General features: G+C 35.7%; 1 protein-coding gene across 4 annotated transcripts in view; it reads left to right on the forward strand.

Annotated features, from left to right (window-relative positions):
- LOC123525071 (L-threonine ammonia-lyase-like) overlaps nt 1-23,391 on the forward strand; it is a 52,782-nt gene extending 29,391 nt beyond the window's left edge. For all 4 annotated transcript variants that reach the window (XM_045303788.2, XM_053538203.1, XM_053538202.1 and 1 more), the window contains exons 8-14: nt 101-263; nt 3,273-3,363; nt 8,949-9,024; nt 15,339-15,464; nt 19,437-19,604; nt 20,646-20,703; nt 21,882-23,391. In XM_045303788.2, the coding sequence (XP_045159723.2) occupies nt 101-263; nt 3,273-3,363; nt 8,949-9,024; nt 15,339-15,464; nt 19,437-19,604; nt 20,646-20,703; nt 21,882-21,983 (784 nt within the window). In that variant the 3' untranslated portion in view covers nt 21,984-23,391. The remainder of the gene's footprint in view (nt 1-100; nt 264-3,272; nt 3,364-8,948; nt 9,025-15,338; nt 15,465-19,436; nt 19,605-20,645; nt 20,704-21,881) is intronic.
- The last annotated feature ends 1,696 nt before the right edge of the window (nt 23,392-25,087 follow it).

Genomic DNA, 25,087 nt, shown 5'->3' on the forward strand with positions numbered 1-25,087 from the left:
ATACATCCCAGTACTTCAGTTTCAGACATGTTTCCATGAGTACTGCTTTGTAAATAGATATATTTAAATGTATTTACATCATATAAATGTTTATTTCCAGATATGACCATCCACATATTTTGGCAGGTCAGGGAACTATGGGACTGGAAATAGTAGAACAAGTACCTGATCTAGATGCCTGTATTATACCAGTTGGTGGAGGTGGTCTAATTGCTGGAACAGCCCTGGCCATCAAGAACCTTAGACCTCATGTTACAATCATTGTAAGAATTAACCTCCTGTTGAATGTGTATAAATGCACCTATAAATGCCTGTTTGTCTGTCTGTCTCCTGTCTCAGATTATAGTACCCAAGATACAAAGTATATGGGAGCTACATTGGAGTCATGTATGCCCAATTGTTGGTGGGTTGATCAGTCGGTCCATTGTGTCTGGTCCATATCTTCTTAACTGCTGGGAAGATTTTCTTAAAACTAGCTTCAGTTGTTAGCCTTATGAAAGACAACATGCAGAGCACACAACACAGGTCACTTAGTCACTACGTTTAAGGTCAAGTTCACACTAAGAGTTCAAAATTCAAATACTGTAAATCATTTAATTTCGTGGGCATGAAATTTTGTGGTTTTCGTCAAAACAACAATTTCATGGGGATATGAATATGTGGATGTCAACCTTTGAACATAAAATGAATGGGAATTTTACTTGTTTGTTGGGATTAAATTTCGTGGATTGACTCAACCACGAAATCCACGAAAATCAGTCCCCCACGAATAGTAAGGATTTCAAGGTAGCTAAAACTTGTGTCTGTTGCACATCTTCATAACTACTGGAAGGATTTTCATAAAATTAGCATCAATGTTGGCCATATCCAGACATCATGCAGAGTGCACAACCACTGTCATATGGTCAAAGTGACAGTCAGGGTCACAGAAGTCAAAGATCAAATAGCTTAAATTTGTGTTCTCTTTATCTCCTCTTAACCGTTGGGAGGATTTTCATAACAGCACTTGTTAACCTCAACAAGACTACTTGCAATCACTAGGTCAAAGGTCAAGGTCACTAGAACGACAAAGGCTATGACCACAACATTCAACCTTTGCTTTGTATCAAAGCTTAACCAGGGGGTATTAATTGCCTTTTATTAGTGATAGATGCTTTTTAACTCACATGTCACAAAGTGACAAGGTGAGCTTTTGTAATCACGCAGCGTCGTGTGTGCGTGCGTCCGTCTGTAAACTTTTGCTTGTGACCACTCTAGAGGTCACATTTTTCATGGGATCTTTATGAAAGTTGGTCTGAATGTTCATCTTGATGATATCTAGGTCAGTGTTGAAACTGGGTCATGTGCGGTCCAAAACTAGGTCAGTAGGTCTAAAAATAGAAAAACCTTGTGACCTCTCTAGAGGCCATACTTTTCAATGGATCTTCATGAAAATTAATCAGAATGTTTACCTTGATGATATCTAGTTCAAGTTCGAAACTGGGTCAGGTGCCTTCAAAAACTAGGTCAGTAGGTCAAATAATGAAAAAACCTTGTGACCTCTCTAGAGGCCATATTTTTCATGGGATCTGTATGTAAGTTGGTCTGAATGTTCGTCTTGATGATATCTAGGTCAAGTTCGATACTGGGTCAACAACGATCAAAAACTGGGTCAGTAGGTCTAAAAATAGAAAAACCTTGTGACCTGTCTAGAGGCTATACTTTTGAATGGATCTTCATGAAAATTGATCAGAATGTTCACCTTTATGATATCTAGGTCAAATTTGAAACTGGGTCACGTGCCATCAAAAACTAGGTCAGTAGGTCAGATAATAAGAAAACCTTGTGACCTCTCTAGAAGCCATATTTTTCATGGGATCTGTATGAAATTTGGTCTGAATGTTCATCTTGATGATATCTAGGTCAAGTTTGAAACTGGGTTAAATGCGGTTAAAAACTAGGTCAGTAGGTCTAAAAATAGAAAAACCTTTTGACCTCTCTAGAGGCCATATTTTTCAATGGATCTTCATGAAAATTGGTCAGAATGTTCACCTTGATGATATCTAGATAAATTTTGAAACTGGGTCACGTGCGGTCAAAAACTAGGTCAGTAGGTCTAAAAATAGAAAAACCTTGTGACCTCTCTAGAGGCCATATTTTTCATGCGATCTTCATGAAAATTGGTGAGAATGTTCACCTTGATGATATCTAGGTCAAGTTCAAAACTGGGTCACGTGCCTTCAAAAACTAGGTCATTAGGTCAAATAATAGAAAAACCTTGTGACCTCTTTAGAGGCCATATTTTTCAATGGATCTTCATGAAAATTGGTCAGAATTTTTATTTTGATGAGATCTAGGTCAAGTTCAAACAAAACTGGGTCACATGAGCTCAAACACTAGGTCACTATGCCAAATAATAGAAAAAAACGACATCATACTCAGTTCAAAACTGGGTCATGTGGGGACAGGTGAGCGATTCAGGACCATCATGGTCCTCTTGTTTAAAAATTTAATAGTACAAGCTATTTTTTTGGCAATTTATGCTTTTGCCAAGATCCTTTCTTATGCTTGAGAATGAAGTTCTGTTTTCTGTCACTTAATATTTACATTAACACAGACATTTTTAGCTCGACTATACAAAGTATGGAGAGCTGTCCTACTCGACCGCGTCCACACTTTGGTTAACGTTTTGATGCACTTTCTCTTTATCTCTGTAATTACTTGATGGATTTGATTCAAACTTAGAATAGTTATTCCTCATCATCACCCACATCAAATGGCACAAGGGCCATAACTCTTGCACCAATATATCATGAATTATCCCCCCTTTTGACTTAGAATTTTAGGTTAAAGTTTTGGTGCACTTTCACTCTATCTCATTTATTACTAAATGGATTTGATTCAAACTTAACATCATATGACACAAGGTGCATCACTCTTGCACCAGTATTTCATGAATTATGCCCCCTTTTTGCTTAGAATTATACTTATTTAGTGTTTTGATAACTTTATCTTTATCTCTCCTATTACTGATACAAACATGAGTTATTGTCCAATACCTTCATTCACATTGGAGTCATTAAACACTCCAGTGACTGCTCCAGCTTCCTCAGATGTGCCCATTTTTACTATCCAGCATTGAAATAGTCAAGCTTCCTGTTACAAAAACTGTCTGCATGAATGATAAGTATAATTTTAACATTTTGATGATGCAGAAAAAATCTGTCATGTGATTGTATTATGTGTTAGTCACAATACATCACCTTATAAGTGACTGAACGTTTTTCTTTCAGGGTGTAGAATCTGAAAAATGTCCAAGCTTTTCTCAGGCTATGAAAGCAGGGAAACCTGTATTTACTGCTACACATTCAACATTAGCTGATGGTAGGTGATTTTAAATTTGAGAACAGACAGAAACAAACATTAATTATCAAAATAATAAATCCATATCATTAAACTCATTTTTAGCTCACCTGAGCAATGCTCAGGTGAGTTTTTCTGATTGCTCGATGTCTGGCGTCCGTCGTCTGTCGTCTGTCAACATTTAGCTTGTGTATGCGATAGAGGCTGTATTTTTCAACTGATCTTCATGAAACTTGGTCAGAATGATTACCTTGAAGAAATCTAGGCCGAGTTTGAAAATGGGTCATCTGGGTTCAAAAACTAGGTCACTAGGTCAAATCAAAGAAAACCTTGTGTATGCAATAGAGGCTGTATTTTTCAACTGATCTTCATGAATATTGGTCAGAACGATTACCATGATGAAATCTAGGCTGAGTTTGAAAAGGGGTCATCTGGGGTCAAAAACTAGGTCACTAGGTCAAATCAAAGAAAAACCTTGTGTATGCAATAGAGGCTGTATTTTTCAACTGATCTTCATGAATATTGGTCAGAATGATTACCTTGATGAAATCTAGGCCGAGTTCGTAAAGGGGTCAGCTGGGGTCAAAAACTAGTTCACTAGGTAAAATCAAGGATAAACCTTGTGTATGTGATAGAGGCTGTATTTTTCAATTAATCTTCATGAATTTTGGTCAGGATGATTGCCTTGATGAAATCTAGGTCAAGTTCGAATATGGGTCATCTGGGGTCAAAAAGTAGGTCACTAGGTCAAATCAAAGGAAAAGCTTGTATATGCCATAGAGGCTGTATTTTTCAATAGATCTTCCTTAAATTAAGTCAAAATGATAACTTTAATGAAATCTAGGCCGAGTTCGAAAAGGGGTCATCTGGGGTCAAAAACTAGGTCACTAGGTCAAATCAAAGAAAAACCTTGTGTATGCGATAGAGGCTGTATTTTTCAACTGATCTTCATGAATATTGGTCAGAATGATTACTTTGATGAAATCTAGGCTGAGTTTGAAAAGGGGATCAGCTGGGGTCAAAATCTAGGTTACTAGGTCAAACCAAGGAAAAACCTTGTGTATGCAATAGAGGCTGTATTTTAATGCCCCCGGCATCTACTGATGCGGAGGCATATAGTGATCGTCCTGTCCGTCCGTCCGTACGAGGTTAACCAAATGGGACCGTTTCGTCTAGCATCAATACCCCTTACTAGAATGACTTGATACTAATGCAGATGTAACCTGTGACCATTCCTCATCTTCAGACATCACCTGACCTCAGTTTGACCTTGACCTCATTTTGGACTTAGGTTGCTTTATATGGGCCAACTCTTGGTTAACCAAATGGGCCCGTTTCGTCTAGCATCAATACCGCTTACAAGAATGGATTGATACTAATACAGATGTAACCTGTGACCATTCCTCATCTTCAGACATCACTTGACCTCAGTTTGACCTTGACCTCGTTTTGGACTTGGGCTGCTTTGTATCGACAAGGATGCCACCGGGGGCATCAAGCGTTTATTGAACGCAGCTCCTTGTTCAATTAATCTTCATGAATTTTGGTCAGGATGATTGCCTTGATGAAATCTGGGCCAAGTTTGAATATGGGTCATCTGGGATCAAAAAGTAGGTCACTAGGTCAAATCAAAGGAAAAACTTGTATATGCCATAGAGGCTGTTTTTTTCAATAGATCTTCCTGAAATTAAGTCAAAATGATAACTTTAATGAATTCTAGGCCAAGTTCGAAAATGGGTCATCTGGGGTCAAAAACTTGGTCACTAGGTCAATTCAAGGAAAAAACTTGTGTGTGCGATAGAGGCTGTATTTTTCAATTGATCTTCATGAATATTGGTCAGAATGATTGCTTTGATGAAATCTAGGCCGATTTCGAAAATGGGTCATCTGGGGTCAAGAACTAGGTCACTAGGTCATATCTAAAAAAATACTTGTTTAAACTCAAGAGACCACATTTTTAGTCCAATCTTAATGAAAATTGACCAAAATATTTGTTTTCATGAAATCACTAGGTTAAACATGTTTACACTGTTATAGTGTTTCTCAGGTGAGCAACCTAGGGCCATCTTGGCCCTCTTGTATAAGAGAATGACACAAATATACACCAAAATTCCTTCTTTTCCACATCACATCTCTATTTGAGGAATAACACTTGAATGTTCCTTCTGTAGGGATAACACATGCTTTAAGCTTATTGTGATGAATGTCACAATAGCTATACCCCTAGTATTGGCATGTGTAGACACCTGAATCTCTGCTAGCTTATATCTCATAATTACTCATTACAACTGAATTAAACTGCACATCTGCTTTAACCATGATAATAACGTCTAAATGGCATGGGTTCCATAACTCTTGGTATCGTTTTGATGAAGTTATGCCCCCTTTTTGTACTTAGCCAAGTTTTTTCTGTTTACAGTTGCCAGTGAGTTAATTTGTCAGTATCTGTAAGTCATATGTCAGTGGTGTTTTACACTTACCTTTGCCGTCATAATTCTTTGAAAGTAGGACCTAAGTTTTATTACTCTTTATATCATTTTGATAAAATTATCTCCCAGTTCTTCTTAGACATTTTGTAATACAATACAAAAATTAAGGTTGCAAGCTCCTTTTTCTTTTGTTTTTCTTGATTAGATTTTGTTACTATGGTTTGAAGTTTAAGGGAGTATACAGAAATGTAGATTTTACATCTGTTTATCTGGCTATCTATCTTGTCCCACTACCCCTCACACATCCCATCCAGAATTTTTAGTTTAAGCTTCTTGTATTACTAGATATTGTTTCTCAGTAACCTGTCATCCCCACCCATGAAAAGTTCTAAAAATTAGACAGTTGGCATTTGTTTTGTGTCTGCTCTGTAACGCTTGAACTGCTTTAAGGATTCTAAAGAAACTTGGCACAAATGTTCACCACATCGAGATGACGTGCAGAGCGCATGTTTCAGATGGCTCGCTTCAAGGTCAAGGTCACACTTAGGGGTCAAAGGTCGTATCTTTGGGCATATATTGCTCCGCATTGCGGTGCTCTTGTTTTATTTTACACTGAAATGCTTTGAAAATACATATTTAACATAACTCAGAAGGAAGTATAATTTTGACAAAATTTATGTGAAGACATAGCACTACAAGTCGCACTTAGTTGTGATAGATTTTATAAAGAAGAAACGCACAGTTACATGTTGTTGTTCATCTGGGAATACACATGGTGAAAATGAAAGACTCAGAATGATAAAAAATTCATTAATGTACTAGTTTAATCTGATTTGTGGAGCAGGTCAGCAGAATGCAGTGGTTAAAATAATCCCTGTTGTTCTTGCCAGTGCCTATTAAGGGTATATAGGGATGACTTATTTGCCCAGTTATGTAAATAAACTGTTACATGTTTAATTTTTCATGTGTACAAGATTATTTACCAAGTTTTTCAAAAAACTGGTTATTACATTGGCAATGTCGTTGGGCAGGCCTGCAGGCAACTTTTGGTTTCCGTAAGAAGTGAGAAATTGCAGTGAAACTTGGAATATTGGTAGCTTGTATTAAGATGGAGTTTGGATTGCATGTGAGGTCATTAGGATCACTCAGTAACTTCAGTGTTCATTGATGTTCTGAAATTGAACTTGGCCTATAGGCAGCCTATAGAAAAACCAAGATTGAGATTGTACATGGGGAGGATAGGGTCTAGAGTTTGAGGTTAGCATAACTTAATTAATCTGCATACTTGGAAAACTCCATGTCTGTAGAGTGGTCAGTAGAACATTGGTCTGTTGTACATTTTGTAATGTTGAACAGATGGGTCATGGTTTAAATCCTGTTCTAGGCCTACCTTTTTTGTAATAAAAACTGTCATTTCAATGCCATGGGGTCAAGGTCAAGGTGGTTTCCGGTTTATAAGTTTAATTAAGATTTTGGTGCACATAGTCTTGCCCCAGTCCATGAGTGTGCATTTGTGCATCTGTCTGTTTTTGTTATGTTGAAATTTTAGAATAACTTTGCACAAATGACCACCATAACAAGACGATACGTCACTAAATTCAGAACTCTACCTTAAAGTTCAGGGTCACATTTAAAATTACTTTGTAATCGGACAATTTATTTATATGTGCCTGAGCCTCAAAAATGTGTGCATTTTCAAAGTATTTCAGTGTGTTGGAATAGGTAGAAAAATGATGATAAGATCAGGAGTTGAGAATGTGCTAGATATTATGTATTCTATTTGGTTATATAAAAATTGATATAAAAGGTCAGTAGTAATGGACAGTGCACAAGATAATAGTTTGGTCATTTTATTTTTCGATATAGTTTTGCTGGTTACTAATATTTACTTAACATCGTCTGGGATCTATAAATATGAATCTTAAGTTCAAGATTTTATGGAGTTCGCTTAGTATGACTGTCCAGTAAACTTAGCTTATCAAATCTGGCTTTATGATGTACTTCAGTAAACTTGACTATTTATAAAAATATGTATATCGTGGTTAAAAACCATGTGAAAAAAGCTGAAAATTTAGGAACTTGCAAAATGTCATAAAATCCTAATTATCTGAACTGTAGGTTTTCACAGTATGGGAAATTGAATCAATACATATTTCATTTGGAAGCAATTTTTAGAACAAACAAAGCAAAATAAAAGTTGACCCATTTGAGATGTACTGTTTTAACAAGGGTTGCCACTTACCTTGAAAAGTCAGGGAAAAATGATTTTTTTTCAAGGTCAGTGAATTGTCAGGGAAATTTTGATAATGGTCAGTGAAAAATTAAATTTTAGGAATGTCAGAGAAAAATGAAATTCTGGGTCAATGTTCAAAATGTTCAGTGACTATGGCAGTCTTCAAGCAGTATTTATAACTATTTCCAAACACATTTTGGTGTAATTGTGTATAAACATAATGTAAATGTGTTTGAATCAATTTCATTTTTATGTTACCTTTGAAATTTTGAAGAATGAAAGGCTTTGCAACCCTTAAAAGGGTGGATTGGATGGCTGTAGGGGAGGAGGAGGCAGAAAAAATATGGTGGAAGAGTGGTATTGGTCAGTGAAAAGTAGGGTTTAGTCAGGGAAAAGTCAGGGAATTTCATTTTCTCAACTAAGTGGCAACCCTGTAAATTAACACTTTCCAATTTATACTGTTTGACCGCTTCAAGTGCTTGGACTATTTGACCAGTTAAGACAACAGATTGTTGGTCTCCCATGGGAGACCAACAATCTGTTGTATATTATACTGTTTGTGTTTTCACACGTTCAGTGTAAATACACTTAAATAGCACTGAGGTGACCCTTAGAAACATTGGCTGTTAAAATTATTATATGTATCATGAAAAGTGAGGCTTATCAGTCAAAATTCATATATGGCTATGTATAACAGCTTGCAAATCAACATGAAAAACAAAGAAATATGTGATATGCCATAATAAAATTGAAAGTGCAGTCGGGTCAAGGAAGATTTAAGGGTTACCAACATTTTGTTGGAGTGGAGCAATTGTTTGGCTCAGCAAGTTTATCTTGGAAATAATCAACTCCAGAAAAATTACTCTGTTGAAGTTTGTTACATGTCACATGATGTGGATGGCTGCAGTTTCTATTTCGAAGCAAATAACCTTGTATATTTTCAGGTCTTGCTGTACCAACTGTAGGTGTAAATGCATTTGCAACTGCCAAAGGTTTGATAGATAAGATGCTGATTGTTCAGTAAGTACTAAACATTTTATATTAAATTTTCATTGGTTCTCTTTCAGATTAACACAGCATCAGGGGTGTGAAAAAAATTTTCACACCACTCGCCCTGCAGGACTAGTAGCCAGTAATATTTACTCGCCCTTAGTGAACAGCCACTCGCCCTAATAATTGACACTTTTAATACTGTCACTTTTATGAAAGGAGTATTATGTACAATAGTCTTATTTCCCGAAAAATATTTATTTTGAAAGTGTCTAAAAAATTTGGACACAATAATCATCGTCCATCCACCCGTGTTGAAAGGGAGGGAAAAAAAACGTTAAAGATTATCGGTAATTATTCAGTTGATAAACTAAGTAATTGACCTTGTTTTCATGATCAATTTACACCCCTCAAAGAGTCAGTATCTTGACATCTGAAGTGGAGATGAAAGCGGTATTTTTGCTCGAGATTGTCATGGCATTACGTCATGTTTTCGCGCCATGTGACACATCACTGTCTGATCGTACCGCATCGGTTCTTAAAATTGCTGAGAAATAGAAATCATTAAAATATTTCTTCTTTAATTTGTTATCAAAAGCGAATGTGCTATATCCCGTATAAAAGGTAAATGTCTCAAACGATAGTTACTATAGTGGATATCCTACCTTTGTGACCTATTTGCCCTCGAGGAATTTACATTATTGTTTGACAACAATTTTTTTTAAATTGTTGGTCAAAAAAATACATGTACACAGATTCATTTAGAACTTATTAAAAACCGCAATGACATCACATTGCTTTATTTTAAAATCGCATTTCTATTTACGTTCACGAGGTCAGGTAACCTATTCTGCCACACTAACAGAAATCTGTTTGCCAAAAATCGTTTTACTCCATGTATTGTAATTGCTGCCGCTTTTTCATTATTTAAGATTTTTTTATTCTGTTTTTTTGTTCTTTCTGGTCAAAAGTCTTAATAAATTTATGCCCAAAGTATTCATCATTTATTTACTTTTAGAAAAAAATAAGTAACTAAGATCGGGCTGTTTGAATTTTTACAAATGTTTATATGAAAATTCGACCGTTTTTATAGAATTTTGCCTACATTTCTGTCAATAGCTTATTAAAATCATTATAGAATTCAAATAGTATTATTTCTCAAGAGGTGTTGAAAACTTGAAGCGAAAATGTTAAATAATGAATGCACTACGCACGTTTTTGGTGACTGCTGCCACCAGTGTCAAAAAGAATACTCCGTTTGAGAAATCTTGTCAGTTCTTAAGACCATCCTAACAACACAACCAAAAATAGTTTCAAGCTTTCCAGGTAAACAATTATCTACACAACGTGCAGAATATGCAAAGCTACAATATATGCCTTAATACCATTTTTAATGTAAAATTCGGCGACTAAAATCAATACAAACTGAAGTCAAAGTTTTAATTAAAACAACCACGTGTATGAATACAAATATGCAAATTTATGGTCACGTGAATAAACGATGACCTCGTGTCACGTGAACTGGAGCGATGATATTGATTAGCTATTGCATAGTACTGCCCCAGAGGTCACGTAGCTTATAACGTAGAAAAGGTAGCTTATATATATAGAAACCTAGCCTGGGAATCCAGACTGACAATTCAAAAATGCTTCCTAACCGCAGTGTCAAATGTATAACTCCCGAAATTTAAGGCTTTATTTGATAAAGAACAATGACTTCTGCTAGCGGCTAAAAATAGAAACGGAATTTCAATTGAAACGTTTCCAAACATTTCCGGTCCATTGACAGTACCAGTTTGTACCTCTGATAGCTTTTCCAGCAAGTTGTAACACTTTTCAAATATGTCAGAACAAACTTAAATAATCGTTATAGCTATCAAATTGTAAGATAATTATATCAGTGCAACCCTAGTGATCTAAGAATGTTACTGAATTTTCGACTGCATTGTCTCGTTTTCGTTTTAAGCACGCAAAAATATGACCACATGTTAATTAAGCTATTTATAGAAAATCGATAATCAGCAGTGATATGGATTTCCTCAGGCACTAGCGCAAATTTAGTGAGATGATTTATGAACAGGACAATACTTTATTGATATAACTTGAACATGTACAGTTCATCGTTATATCAAGAACAAAATATACTAAAACATGCTTAGCAATACTAGAGTGAGCAAAAATTAAAGAACATTCAGTTAAAATTCATTCGATATTGTTTGCAATTTGACCTGCCGTGAGAATCAAAGACATGTATGTTTTCTAAATAATATTCCCTCACTGATACTCTTCCTTCAGCAAATGTACAATATAAGATACTATATGTATGCATAGATACACATGTATTCGGTATAATTTCGTCTGACAAAACATGAATTATCAACGTGGAAACCCACAGGTCGCCCAAGCTGAGAAGTGTTGCAAGCTCGATTTGACTAAGTGGTGCTACTGTATCACGATTCCATCAACTTGTAAGCCCATGAAAGTGGGCGCAGCGATGATACTAATACTCGCCTTTTTAGCTCGACTATTCGAAGAATAGTCTAGCTATTCTACTCACCCTGGCGTCGGCGTCGGCGTCACACCTTGGTTAAGTTTTTGCATGCAAGTACATACAGCCATCAATTATAGGCATATAGCTTTGAAACTTATTTTTTCTTTTTCTAGGTCAATTACCAACCTCTCTGGGTCAAGTCCCATAACTCTGACATGTATTTTGAGCAAATTATGCCCCCTTTTGGACTTAGAAAATTTTGGTTAAAGTTTTACATGCAAGTTACTATCTCCAAAACTAATGCAGATATTGATTTGAAACTTCACATGTGTCTTCGGGGTTATAAAACTAGTTGATAGCAGCAAGTCCCATAACTCTGACCTTCATTTTGGCCAAATTATGCCCCCTTTTGGACTTAGAAAATTCTAGTTAAAGTTTTGCGTGAAAGTACATACAGCTATTCCTAAAAGGCATATAGATTTGAAACTTATTTTTTCTTTTTCTAGATCAATTACCAACCTCACTGGGTCAAGTCCCATAACTCTGACATGTATTTTGAGTAAATTATGCCCCCTTTTAGACTTAGAAAATTTTGGTTAAAGTTTTACATGCAAGTTACTATCTCCAAAACTAATGCAGATATTGATTTGAAACTTCACATGTGTCTTCGGGGTTATAAAACTAGTTGATAACAGCAAGTCCCATAACTCTGACGTTCATTTTGGCCAGATTATGCCCCCTTTTGGACTTAGCAAATTCTGGTTAAAGTTTTGCGTGCAAGTACATACAGCTATTACTAAAAGGCATATAGATTTGAAACTTATTTTTTCTTTTTCTAGATCAATTACTAACCTCACTGGATCAAGTTCCATAACTCTTACATGTATTTTGAGCAAATTATTCCCCTTTTTGGACTTAGAAAATTCTGGTTAAAGTTTTGCGTGCAAGTACATACAGCAATTACTAAAAGGCATATAGATTTGAAACTTATTTTTTCTTTTTCTAGATCAATTACCAACCTCACTGGGTCAAGTCCCATAACTCTGGCATGTATTTTGGGCAAATTATGCCCCCTTTTGGACTTTGAAAATACTGGTTAAGTTTTACATGCGAGTTTCTATCTCCAAAACTAATGCAGATATTGAACTGAAACTTCACATGTGCCTTCGGGTTATAAAACTAGTTGATAGCAGCAAGTCCCATAACTGATATGCATTTTGGTCAAATTATGCCCCCTTTTGAACTTAAAACTCTTTTGATATTTAACCTTTTTGGGTAATATTTTCCTGCTTCTGGGACAATATTTCGAATAGTCGAGCTTGGCTGTCTTACGGACAGCTCTTGTTGAAATGGCAATCTGTCAGACTGTAGCAAGTCGTCGGATAACAGATTTGACCAACTTAAAGATTGAATTGTTTCAAGACAGATTCTGCTCACTTCAGCTAAATTCATACGAGTCCCACCATGAGAAAAACAACATAGTGCATTTGTGACCAGCATGGACCCAGATCAAACTGCGGATCCGCACATCACTCTGGTCAGGAACCTTGCTGTTTGCTAACGGTTTCTCTAGTTGCAATAGGCTTCGAAAGCTAATAGCATGGATTCTGACCAGACTGCGCGGATGCACAGGCTGGTCTGGATCCATGCTGGTCGCAAACGCACTACGCTGGTTTTCTCATGGTGCGTCTCAATATATCTGGATACAAATATATGTATAAAAATTAAAACGGTTTCGTTCCGCCAGTTACATATTTTCGACTTTTTTCTCGGTCTGACTAAAGTTGTAAGTTTGTCTGACTTAATGTCCAGCATTTTTGCGAAGCCTGCTGATATGTCTAGCGAACTTTTGAGTATAACAGATGGAGTGATAATTAATGCACCTCTAAAATACACTGGCTGCAGAACTGACATTCTGAGGTGCATTTGTGGTGCATGTTTGTGTTGTTTTCTTTCACAAAAGTCTCATGAAAACCACAGCTATCTAATACGAACTAAATCAGTGTGTATAATAATTCATGACAGACACTGCCCAAAAGCTTTAAAAAGAAATCTTAAAAGCTGAATGATTTGGAGAAAAAGCTTATATTATTTATTCATAGTAAAACATCTTCGATGCAATTTATGTTGTAGTTTTCGTCACAAATAATCAAAAAGGATCAAAACTATTCGTTAAAGACTGAATCAGTGTGTATGTAAACAATGACTGGCAGTGAAAAAGGATTAATTTTGAAACCAAAGCCGAATATTAAAAAAATGCAAAAAAAAAGTTCTTATGGTTTATATTAACAGTTCCTCAGTTGTCGCTTTCTTTGTAATATTTTAAACATTGATTAGCAGCCACCATCAGCGCTTTGAGCGCTTTGATTTGTGTACGTGACGATGTAAATTAGATATTTAATACGATAGGTCGCACGTGTTTGTGGAATGGAAAATTACCGGCATGACGTTTTGATATCTTTATGATTCGCGGGTAAATTCCAGTCAATCCAGGTAGCGACTGAACCATCGCAAAGTTTGTTGACCTTTTGGAGTTGTAATTTCTTAATTCTGGTAAAGTAAGGACGTAAAAAAACCACTCGCTTGATCGGTCGAGTATACAGCGAGGTCCACTCGTCCTACTCAGACTTTAACTCGCCAATACGAGCGGGCGAGTGGAATTTTACACCCCTGCAGCATGTCAAATGGCAATATTATAGCATTTAATGCAAGATTAAGTATGTCTTCTGAGTGCCTTTTCAGGCATGAGTAGAAAGCTTTTGTAGAGTCAATGACTTTCAGGAAACCAAGTAGATGAGCAGTGGGCAAATTTTGCCTCAAACTCCTTTGGATAAGGTGAACAGGAAATGATTTAATGTCAGAGACCATGATGTAGCAAATCGACCATGTGGAAGAGTTAAATTACTGTATATTTTGCTAAAGTGGGCATAAGACCGTCAAAAATATAGACCATAAATCTACCTTTTAATGAATAAATTTCGCAATCAGCAGTAGTGCTGGTATAAATTAACCTAATTTTTTTTTTTGAAAATGGGTAGAGTAAGTATTTATTAGGGGGAAACCATTAATTTGGATAGAAATATCCGTCCCGAGGGCATCTGCTCATTGGGCGGTAATGAGGCATGCTGCCCATGCGCAGGTGGTTGAGGGATGGATATTTCTATCCGATTTGTAAACACATGTCTGATATTTTTTCTTGCATATCTTATATATATCTTAAGCTTTTTATTATGACAGATTATTTCTCCTACATACTGTATTTTACAAATAATAGAATAATTAAACCAAATAGAAATACTTTTTTGTAGCACTCTTTTTTTTTATGGTAGAGTATGTACACAAAGCATTGGGAAATTAAGGTCCGTAAGCAGTAAACATTTTAGTGACGCACAGTAACAACGTCCCACTTTAGTTTTATCGTCTGTAGCCTAAAGGTAGGTTCTTACCATAAAGTAAGGTATTTTAAATCGAGAAAGATACTATAAGGAACGAAGAGAAACTATCAAGGTACCTGATTTTTTCATAGTTTACATAATATATAATCGATACATGAATCGCTAGTTGTCATTAACAGCATGAGAGTCACCTGGCATGAGGGGTGCCAGATGGGCTTTGCTGGCATGGGTAAAATCATCGAAAATGCCAGTCCGCTATGCAAGAAAACAGTAACTTGATCTGCAGTAATGCATTCGTCTCTTGGATTTTGCCCGCCTTGATCAGGCTTGATGCAAGTACCTCATTTGATCTGGACGTTGTAAAATCCACTCGAACCAAATGCAACATTGCAGGTCAAGCTACAGTTATAATAATCCAATTATACTAGAATATTTGGTTTAATTATTTCAACTTGCAGAGAAGAAAATATAGCCTTGTCAATATTGCGACTGTTGGAGTTAGAGAAAGCTGTTGTAGAGGGTGCTGGTGCTACTGGTTTGGCTGCTGTTGTTGAGGGACTTGTGCCAGAACTGCAGGGAAAAAAGTGAGTTGCTTTAATTTTGATTTGATTGGTGAAAACTTATTTTCAGTTTTTACATGGACTATTGAATGTAATGATATATGAATATTTATCTTGTCAGTTCTGAAATTTTAGGTAGCCGGAAGTGACAGTATAACATGTTTTATCATTAATCAAGAAAACCTATGTAAAGCCTGGTAACCGTTATATCGCTAGAAAAATGTGGAAGGGAATCTGTTATAAATATCCTTCGTAGTAAGTGTTAAATAGTCAGGGCTATAGTTATTCGAAATTCATTTTTACAATAAGTGTAATGGCTGTGTCATTTTGACAATAGATAGGTTTTGATGTAAAAAAAATAGAAGTAATAGCATGAATTAAGCAGCAGTGTAAGGACTCCAATTGGTATTTGCCAAAATAAAAAAAATATAGTACACAGACCTATACTTTGTATTTGGCCATATGATTGAAAGTAGGTAAATCTAATATTTCATTTAAATCTGCAATGTGGAGTTTTTCTATATGTGAAAAGGTCATTAAATGTTTGATTTTTAGCTCATCTGATTTTTTGAAAAAAAATGATGAGTTATTGTCATCACTTGAGCGGTTGTCGGCGTCGGCGTCTGCGTCGGCGTTGCCTGGTTAAGTTTTATGTTTAGGTCAGCTTTTCTCCTAAACTATCAAAGCTATTGCTTTGAAACTTGGAATACTTGTTCACCATCATAAGCTGACCCTGTATAGCAAGAAACATAACTCCATCTTGCTTTTTGCAAGATTTATGGCCCCTTTTGTACTTAGAAAATATCAGATTTCTTGGTTAAGTTTTATGTTTAGGTCAACTTTTCTCCTAAACTATCAAAGCTATTGCTTTGAAACTTGGAATACTTGTTCACCATCATAAGTTGACCCTGTACATCAAGAAACATAACTCCATCTTGCTTTTTGAAAGAATTATTGCCCCTTTTGGACTTAGAAAATCAGTTTTCTCGGTTAAGTTTTATGTTTAGGTCAGCTTTTATCCTAAACTATCAAAGCTATTGCTTTAAAACTTGCAACACTTGTTCACCATCATAAGCTGACCCTGTACAGCAAGAAACATAACTCCATCCTGCTTTTTTCAAGATTTATGGCCCCTTTTGGACTTAGAAAATATCTGATTTCTTGGTTAAGTTTTATGTTTAGGTCAACTTTTTCTCTTAAACTATCAAAGCTATTGCTTTAAAACTTGCAGCTCTTGTTTACCATCATAAGCTGACCCTGTACAGCAAGCAACATAACTCCATCCTGCTTTTTGCAATAATTATTGCCCCTTTTGGACTTAGAAAAATCATTTTCTTGGTTGAATATTATGTTTAAGTCAAGTTTTCTCATAAACTATCAAAGCTATTACTTAAAAACTTGCAACAGTTTTTCACCATCATAAGTGGACACTGTACATCAAGAAACATAACTCTATCCTGCTTTTTGCAAGAGTGATGGCCCTTTTTAGACTTAGAAAATCATGGGTAGGACAATATTTCTATTATACAAAAAAAATCAGATGAGCGTCAGCACCCGCAAGGCGGTGCTCTTGTTACATAGAGGCCCATTGTGAATATTGCCTTGAGGACAATATTTTTATTGGTATAACAAAATGTCAAGCTTGTTTCAAACTCAGCGGTATATCAATTTCTAATTTTAGGATAAGCAAACAAGTAAAGTGTGATTATTTGTGCAGAAATTGGCAGTGTCCACTCGACTGACATTGTCTTTAACTTTTTGCAACTAAGCACGTATTTATATGAGAGAGGACTTACCATGTGAACACCTTGGCTCAACTGTTCAAAGAATAGTCCAAGCTTTTCTACTCACCCTGGCATTGGCATCGGTGTCACGCCTTGGTTTAAGTTTTGCATGCAAGTACATATAGCTATCATTTAAAGGCATATAGTTTTGAAACTTACTTTTTCTAGCTCAATTACCAACCTCACTGGGTCAAGTCCCATAGCTCTGACATGCATTTTGGCCAAATTATGCTCCCTTTTGGACTTAAAAATCCTGGTTAAAGTTTTGCATGCAAGATACTGGATTGAAACTCTATAGATATTTAAACATTTATGGTAATATTCCTGTTTCTGGGACTACAATTCAAATAGTTGAGCAATGGCTGTGTTACGTACAGCTCTTGTTATAAAGTATGAGAGCTCTGGTTTGAAATTCAGCAAGCATAATCATCAGGGATAGTAAAGTTGTAAATGTGTTCTGTGCATTTAATGTAAAATAATATGTTCACAGGGTTGTCAATAAGAACCGACCGCCGGCCGAAATGGACGGTTCAAATGGCATTTGGGCCGGTTCAAATTAGCAAAAAGAAAAAAGAAAGAAAAATTGGGCCTAAAAACCTTAACCCGCCGACCATAGTATATTTAAAGTTTTTTTTCACGATAATGTCACGAAAATATTATTTGTATAGAGAACTCTCCATCCAGTCTAAAAATCGATATTACCCGCGGCCGTTTACGTTCATAATACACAGCGTGTCATCACGGGCGATGTTCAATCTTAATTGCCGAGCGACATGTCATAGTGTATTTCATACACTGCCACGTGCCTGTCGATCTTTAACTGAGTTAAAACACGCGATAAACCAGTGACAGCTTTGGATGTAGAACGCGTGACGTATTTTATCGGCAAAACTATTTAAGCTCTGCCTTTACAAATGATGATATACGTACGTCATGACTGACGAAAACCAAGCAAACGTGAAAGAGATGAAAATCATGTTTCACGGACTGAATTAATATTAGAGATCTACATGAATATTTATTCATCAGTTATCGTAGTGTCAAAGTTATATTTTGTAGCAAAAACTTCGGAAGAAAGAGTGATGGGACATCCGCGATATTTTCCAAGAATTTTGAAATCATGAGTGACGGTCCCGATTTAAAAGAAAAGGCAACAAAAAACAAAACAAAGAAATTACCCACAAGCTCCTTCATATTTAATAATCCAACATCGCTTATAACTAATCTGTAAACAACAATTTTCGGATATTTTCACACCTATTTACCCCTGTCGAGTGCTGTTTATTGCATTATATAACAAAGCCAGATGTTGATTATAATGTGTGACAGCTGAGACAGATATTTAATTTCTATAAAAAATATTAGTCACAATCAAATTTAGATCAGAAAATATATTGGCTTTTACCATTTTCTTTAAGTTTTTGAAATCGTAAGTTCAGTAGTTGTCACGGTATCAGCCGGCCGTTTTTTGATACATTTTTATATCAGATAATGTCAAATGCTGTTGAACGGTCTTTGCACCATCATAATTAGTCAAACGTATCCTTTAAACTGGAGATTTGGTCAATGTCTACGAAAGTGTAACAGTATCCGGACATTCAATTTTGGATATCTGGATTTTGATCAATAAAAAATCGAGGCTAGGGGTTTTGGATACGGATAGGCGGGGATGAGAATCAAACAGTTAATTTTCTATGCCTAAACTTGTATTATTTCTAACTCTCTACATTTTGTTTTGATGGTTCTAACAGTGACATTTTTTGTCATGCCAAATTCTAAAAATCTGGGGAATCTTGTTCCCCACAAAAGAAATATGAGTACAGGTTTAATTCTCAGTAGAGTTTTTAATTTAGATATACAGTAGTGCAATAATGATTTTGCAAAGAAGTACAATAAAGAGTTGAAGTGTGGTGACAAGTTAGATATTCGCATTTCAGGACTTGAAAAATGCATTCATGAACATGTACACTCATTTTTATTATTATCTCCAAATTTACCAGGTGAGCTCATAAAAATGTGAAAATAAGGGTATATTGTATTTAAAAATGCATTGGAAATGAAGCGCTGAATTTCAAAATTTTCCCGGGGGGGTGGGGGGGGGGATGCCACCGAACCCCCTAGCTGGCTGCCTACTTTTCTATTTCAGCCTGTTCAACAAAAAGTTATTGACAACCCTGTGTTCAGACTAATAATGAGATAATTGTTATGACAGGGTTGTGATAGCAGCATGTGGAGGTAACATAGATACCACAGCTCTGGGGCGTGTGATAGAGAGAGGTTTAGCTGTAGATGGTAGACTGGTTAGGTTTGTTGTAACTGTTAGTGACAGACCTGGAGGTATTGCTGACCTTACAAAACTCATGGCTGGACTTGGGGTCAGGTATCTATTTATATTATATATGTTATAATTTTTAATACATTTATACATGTTTTTCTGTGCCCATGGCTGTCAAACTTTATATCTGTGCCAGTGGCTGTCAAACTTCATATTTTTTCCAATGGCTGTCAGACTTCATATCTGTGCCTGTGACCGTCAGACTTCATATCTGTGCCTTTGGCTGTCAGACTTCATATCCTTGCCAAAGACTTTCAAACTACATACCTGTGTGTGACTGTAAGACTTCATATTTTTGTCTAAGGGTGTCAAATTTCATGTCAAACTATATCTGGGTCTATTATTGTCAAACTTCATATTTCTGCAAATGGCAGTCAAACTTCGTATCTGGGTCTATTGTTGTCAAACTTCATATTTCTGCTCATGGCAGTCAAACTTCGTATCTGGGTCTATTGTTGTCAAACTTCATATTTCTGCTCATGGCAGTCAAACTTCGTATCTGGGTCTGTTGTTGTCAAACTTCATATTTCTGCTCATGGCAGTCAAACTTCGTATCTGGGTCTATTGTTGTCAAACTTGTTGTCAAACTTCAAATTTCTGCTCATGGCAGTCAAACTTTGTATCTATCATTCATCTCTCTGACTGTCAGACTTTATATGATGATTAACAGCGTTCAGTAGGAATTGCTGTTTTAGGGCCTGTAGGCCAAATATCTAGGTCAATGACTAGGAGACGGAAAACAAACTACTGTTAGTTACTGGAGATGGTTTGACATTGAACAGTCAGTCATTATTAAATTTAGGGTTATTGAGACAAAGATCACAGGAAGCTTCATACTTCATATTTTAGGACAATATGTTTGTTACAAGCAGCTTTTATATTTGTTAAATTTAATATAAAATAAAGAAAATATAAATATAAAGATTCTGAGAGCATGTGTTAATTTTAATACAAAACTGATGTACTTTTAACAACATAATTTGTTCATTTTCTGTACCAAAATATTTTTCATAGAAACTGATGCAAATAAAAATATTAGATATTAGAAAATGGTTGATTCTTATGAAATGTTACGCTTTTTTTCAGTATCAAAGATATTTTTCATGAAAGAGCATGGATAAAGAGTGACATATTTTCTGTTCAGGTAAAATATGTAAACTAACTAGTTAACAAATATATAGTCACATACAGTTATATTGACTTCTGTGACTTTCAGGTAGTTCTGCATGTTTGATGACACCATTTATAAGTGTCGTTAAAATCTACATTTTCAAAAAAAATCATTTGCAAAATTGTCATTGAAATTGTGATTTTCCTGTAGGCTCCCACTATGAAAACTTGTACAATGTCCAAGTTTTTCCTATCAGTCTAGGAGAAAAGTCAAGCGCACAATCCAACCTTTTTTTTTTTTTTACCAAGTTTACTTCGAAGTTTTAAAAAGTCTGGGTTTAATCCAGGTCTTCATTGTGGAAAACATTTAGTCTTTTAGATCTGAACATGCAGAACTACCTTAAAAGAAGCTTCATCATGCAGGCAAAGATCTGAAAAATAATACAAATACTGTACATAAGATATATAATTTAACCTTTACCCTGCTAAATTTCTTACATGGGCTGGTTTTGGCAGTACCACTTATTATTCAAAGGGGTGGTCACTGAAAATTTATTAACTGAATAGTGAAGAGTGCAGATTATGATCAGTCTGCATGGATGTGCAGGCTGATCTTGGTCTGCACTGATCGCAAAGGCAGAATCACTTGCCGCCAGCAGGCTAAAGGTTAATTTTTGCACACTGAGACATCTTGGCAGAATACAACTGCAAGAATGTATTAAAATTCAATTTGGACTTGCCTCCCTTTAAACAGCTTTTTTGCAAGGCTGTCATTGAAAATTCACAATCAGCTTGCAAGTATAAGCTATACTTTAAGGTATCAACTTATTCTCATGGAAAAGTTTTGGCAGGAAGAAAAATATTAATTAGTCAAATTTCAAGATAGGGAAACCTGTTTAGGTTTTTACCTCGGAATTATACAAAGATTTCAACAACATATATCAAGAAAAGTATACATAAAAGTCACATATTTTAGTTGTATTTACTTCTTTTGAACATTATGGAAATGTCTTGCATTATTTTACAGTAATCTTTGCTACTTTCCTCTCAATTTTCTTTTCTTATTGCATTCTTGTCGTGTATTAAGTCTATGGATATATCATTAACCTGACTATATCATTGATACATTGATGTCCTGATAAGCTATGTCAGCATTACTTTTTTGTTGTAAATTGTTAAATTGTGTAATAGTTTTGTTAAATTTTCTTTCAGGTAAAAGTTGTCTGTGAAACAAGAGATGCAGAGCATAGTGATGAACTTCATCAAGCAATCAAAGCAAAATATACACATTATACCTGGGGTCCAGGATACTAGCTGGAGAAATATACTTGACACCAAAAACAGTTTTTTCCTGTAACATTATGCTAGATGGATGTTTCATTTTGACAGTTAGTCGTGGCACATAAATATTGCATTAACAGTATATGCTTCTGATGTTGTATTCAACAGTAAAGAGGGAACAATTTGGTTTTATGCTGTTGGCATCATGAGCAAGAATTCTAGAGCATATAAGCAGTAAAGCAGACTTCAGAATTTGAGCTTTAATTTGTGCTTAGAACATATAGCGAGTAAAATAAGGAACAAAAAATGGCAAAGATGTTCCCCTTTGTGAAGAAAGCACCAAATTTGGCATGAAATTACTTTAAGTTATCCCAAATCCTACAAGAGGAGGAGACACGCTATATCTGCCCTGGAACCTCCTTTTAAATCAATTTAAAAAGGGGAGGTAAAAATGTCTTGAAAAAAATATTTGTTCCTTTCAATTGAAATTTATCTATAAAGTAATGTTTCATATGATCTAAACATGAATGACATATTACTAGCATAGACAAACAACTGTTTGGTATTAACAAATATACAAAGTTTACTACAAAATACTCTTATTTCTCAAGATACATACTAAAAAGGGAGGTAATCAGATTTTACTGTATGTTTAATGTCAAAACTGCGTGTGAAAAGATGTTTCTTATGAAGAAAGCATGAAAGTTTATATTTTAATATTATAAAGTATACTGGATCAGAGATGGACTACATATACGATCTGTTGGCTTGAATAGACCAAATCATGAGGCCTCAAAGGGAAACTACCTTTTATTTATATCAATTAAATATATCTACCGGTATAACAATTTCAAAAATGATAATTTATACCTTAACCAATTATAACCCTAGACACAAATTTTATTCAATTACATTTTATTCACATTCAGTATACATAACTCAGGAAAATAATATGAGGTCCTTTAAAGGGAAATTGTTAAAAATCACATTTTAAGGGCAAATTAATTTATTTCAATCGTTAAAATATCATATTACTGAGCTAAACTTAAGTAAAGAAACAGAATTCATGGATATTCTGTATAAAATATCAAAAAGTAAAAAATATTTACATGTTCAGGTCCACCTACATATCTGTATTTATTAGGGCAAAAGATTTATATAAAAAAGAGAGGCCCTTCAATGGATCATTTTTGTATTTTACATAACAGTATAATTATGACATAACAAGTCAAGTGTCTTTACTAGTCAATTCAGATTCAACATTATTAAGCAATGCAAGGGTCATAATTAAGGTATACAGACACTAAATAGAAAACTGGCGCGGAAAAAAATCATGGTAGTTGCAAAATGGCACATTCAAAGAGTCCTCCTTCTTTGCTCTGTAGAGCTTTTTTCCTTCCTTTTTATACGCCCGTTTGAAAAACGGGACGTATTATGGGAACGTCCCTGGCGGGCGGGCGGGCGGGCGGGTGGGTTGGCGGGCGGGCGGGTGGCGTCAACAGACCTTGTCCGGAGCATATCTTCTACATGCATGAAGGGATTTTGATGAAACTTGGCACAGTTGTTCACCATCATGAGACGGAGTGTCATGCGCAACAACCAGGTCCCTAGTTCTAAGGTCAAGGTCACACTTAGAGGTCAAAGGTCAAATTCAAGAATGACTTTGTCCGGACCATATCTTCTTCATGCATAGAGGGATTTTGATGAAAGTTGGCACAATTGTTCATCATCATGAGAAGGAGTGTCATGCGCAAGAACCAGGTCCCTAGGTCTAAGGTCAAGGTCACACTTAGAGGTCAAAGGATACAAGAATGAAAACTTTGTCCGGAGCATTTCTTCTTCATGCATAGAGGGATTTTGATATAACTTGGCACAAATGTTCACCACCATGAGGCGGAGTGTCATGCGCAAGAACCAGGTCTCTAGGTCTAAGGTCAAGGTCACACTTAGAGGTCAAAGGATACAAGAATGAAAACCTTGTCCGGAGCATTTCTTCTCATGCATAGAGGGATTTTGATATAACTTGGCACAAATGTTCACCACCACGAGACGTAGTGTCATGCGCAAGAACCAGGTCCCTAGGTCTAAGGTCAAGGTCACACTTAGAGGCCAAAGGTCAGATACAAGAATGACTTTGTCCGAAGCATTTCTTCTTCATGCATGGAGGGATTTTGATGTAACTTGACACAATTATACACCATCATGAGACGAAGTGTCATGCGCAGTTCCCTTCTTTCGAATTACTTCCCTTTGTTGTTTACTATAAATAGCTTATATTGTAACTTTTTCATTACTAGTCGTAGGGAAAAATCGAGACCACTTTTCTGTAGTACAACATGCATGCTACATCCAATTTTGAGGTGTATTTTGACCAGTCTCTACCTGGTAAAGATTTTTGTGAGGACTTACAATTTTTTTTTTTTTTTTTTTTTTTTTTTTTTAAGATTAACTTCCCTTAGTTGTTACTATAAATAACTTATATTGTAACTTTTTTATAATTGACCGTAGGGAAAAACCAAGACCACTTTTCTGTGGTACAACATAGATGTTACTTTCCAATTTTAGGTGTATTTTAAGGTATCTCCACCTGGTAAGGAGTTTTTTTGTGGACTTAGAAAAACAAAACACTTAGTTATTACTAAACAACCACAAAATTAAAATTCCATTTGCAAATACAGGTGCTAGAGTAAAGAAATTTGCTGTGACGGGCGTATATTGTGACATTCTTGCACTCTTGTTTACAGTTTTTTTTTGCTGAAATCATATAACTTGTACACTTGTAAACTTGCATAACAGATCTATCCTTGACATAGAGGAAGTATTTTCGCAATAATATGATAGCATGACAGATTTATTATGGAAATGTAGGTCATACAATTTGGGGTATCATTTTTAGCTCATCTGACTTTTTGAAAAAAAATGATGAGTTATTGTCATCACTTGAGCGGTTGTCGGCGTCGGCGTCTGCGTCGGCGTTGCCTGGCTAAGTTTTATGTTTAGGTCAGCTTTTCTCCTAAACTATCAAAGCTATTGCTTTGAAACTTGGAAGACTTGTTCACCATCATAAGCTGACCCTGTATAGCAAGAAACATAACTCCATCTTGCTTTTTGCAAGATTTATGGCCCCTTTTGTACTT

This window comes from Mercenaria mercenaria, chromosome 3, assembly GCF_021730395.1.
Source record: "Mercenaria mercenaria strain notata chromosome 3, MADL_Memer_1, whole genome shotgun sequence".
Lineage (NCBI taxonomy): Eukaryota > Metazoa > Mollusca > Bivalvia > Venerida > Veneridae > Mercenaria > Mercenaria mercenaria.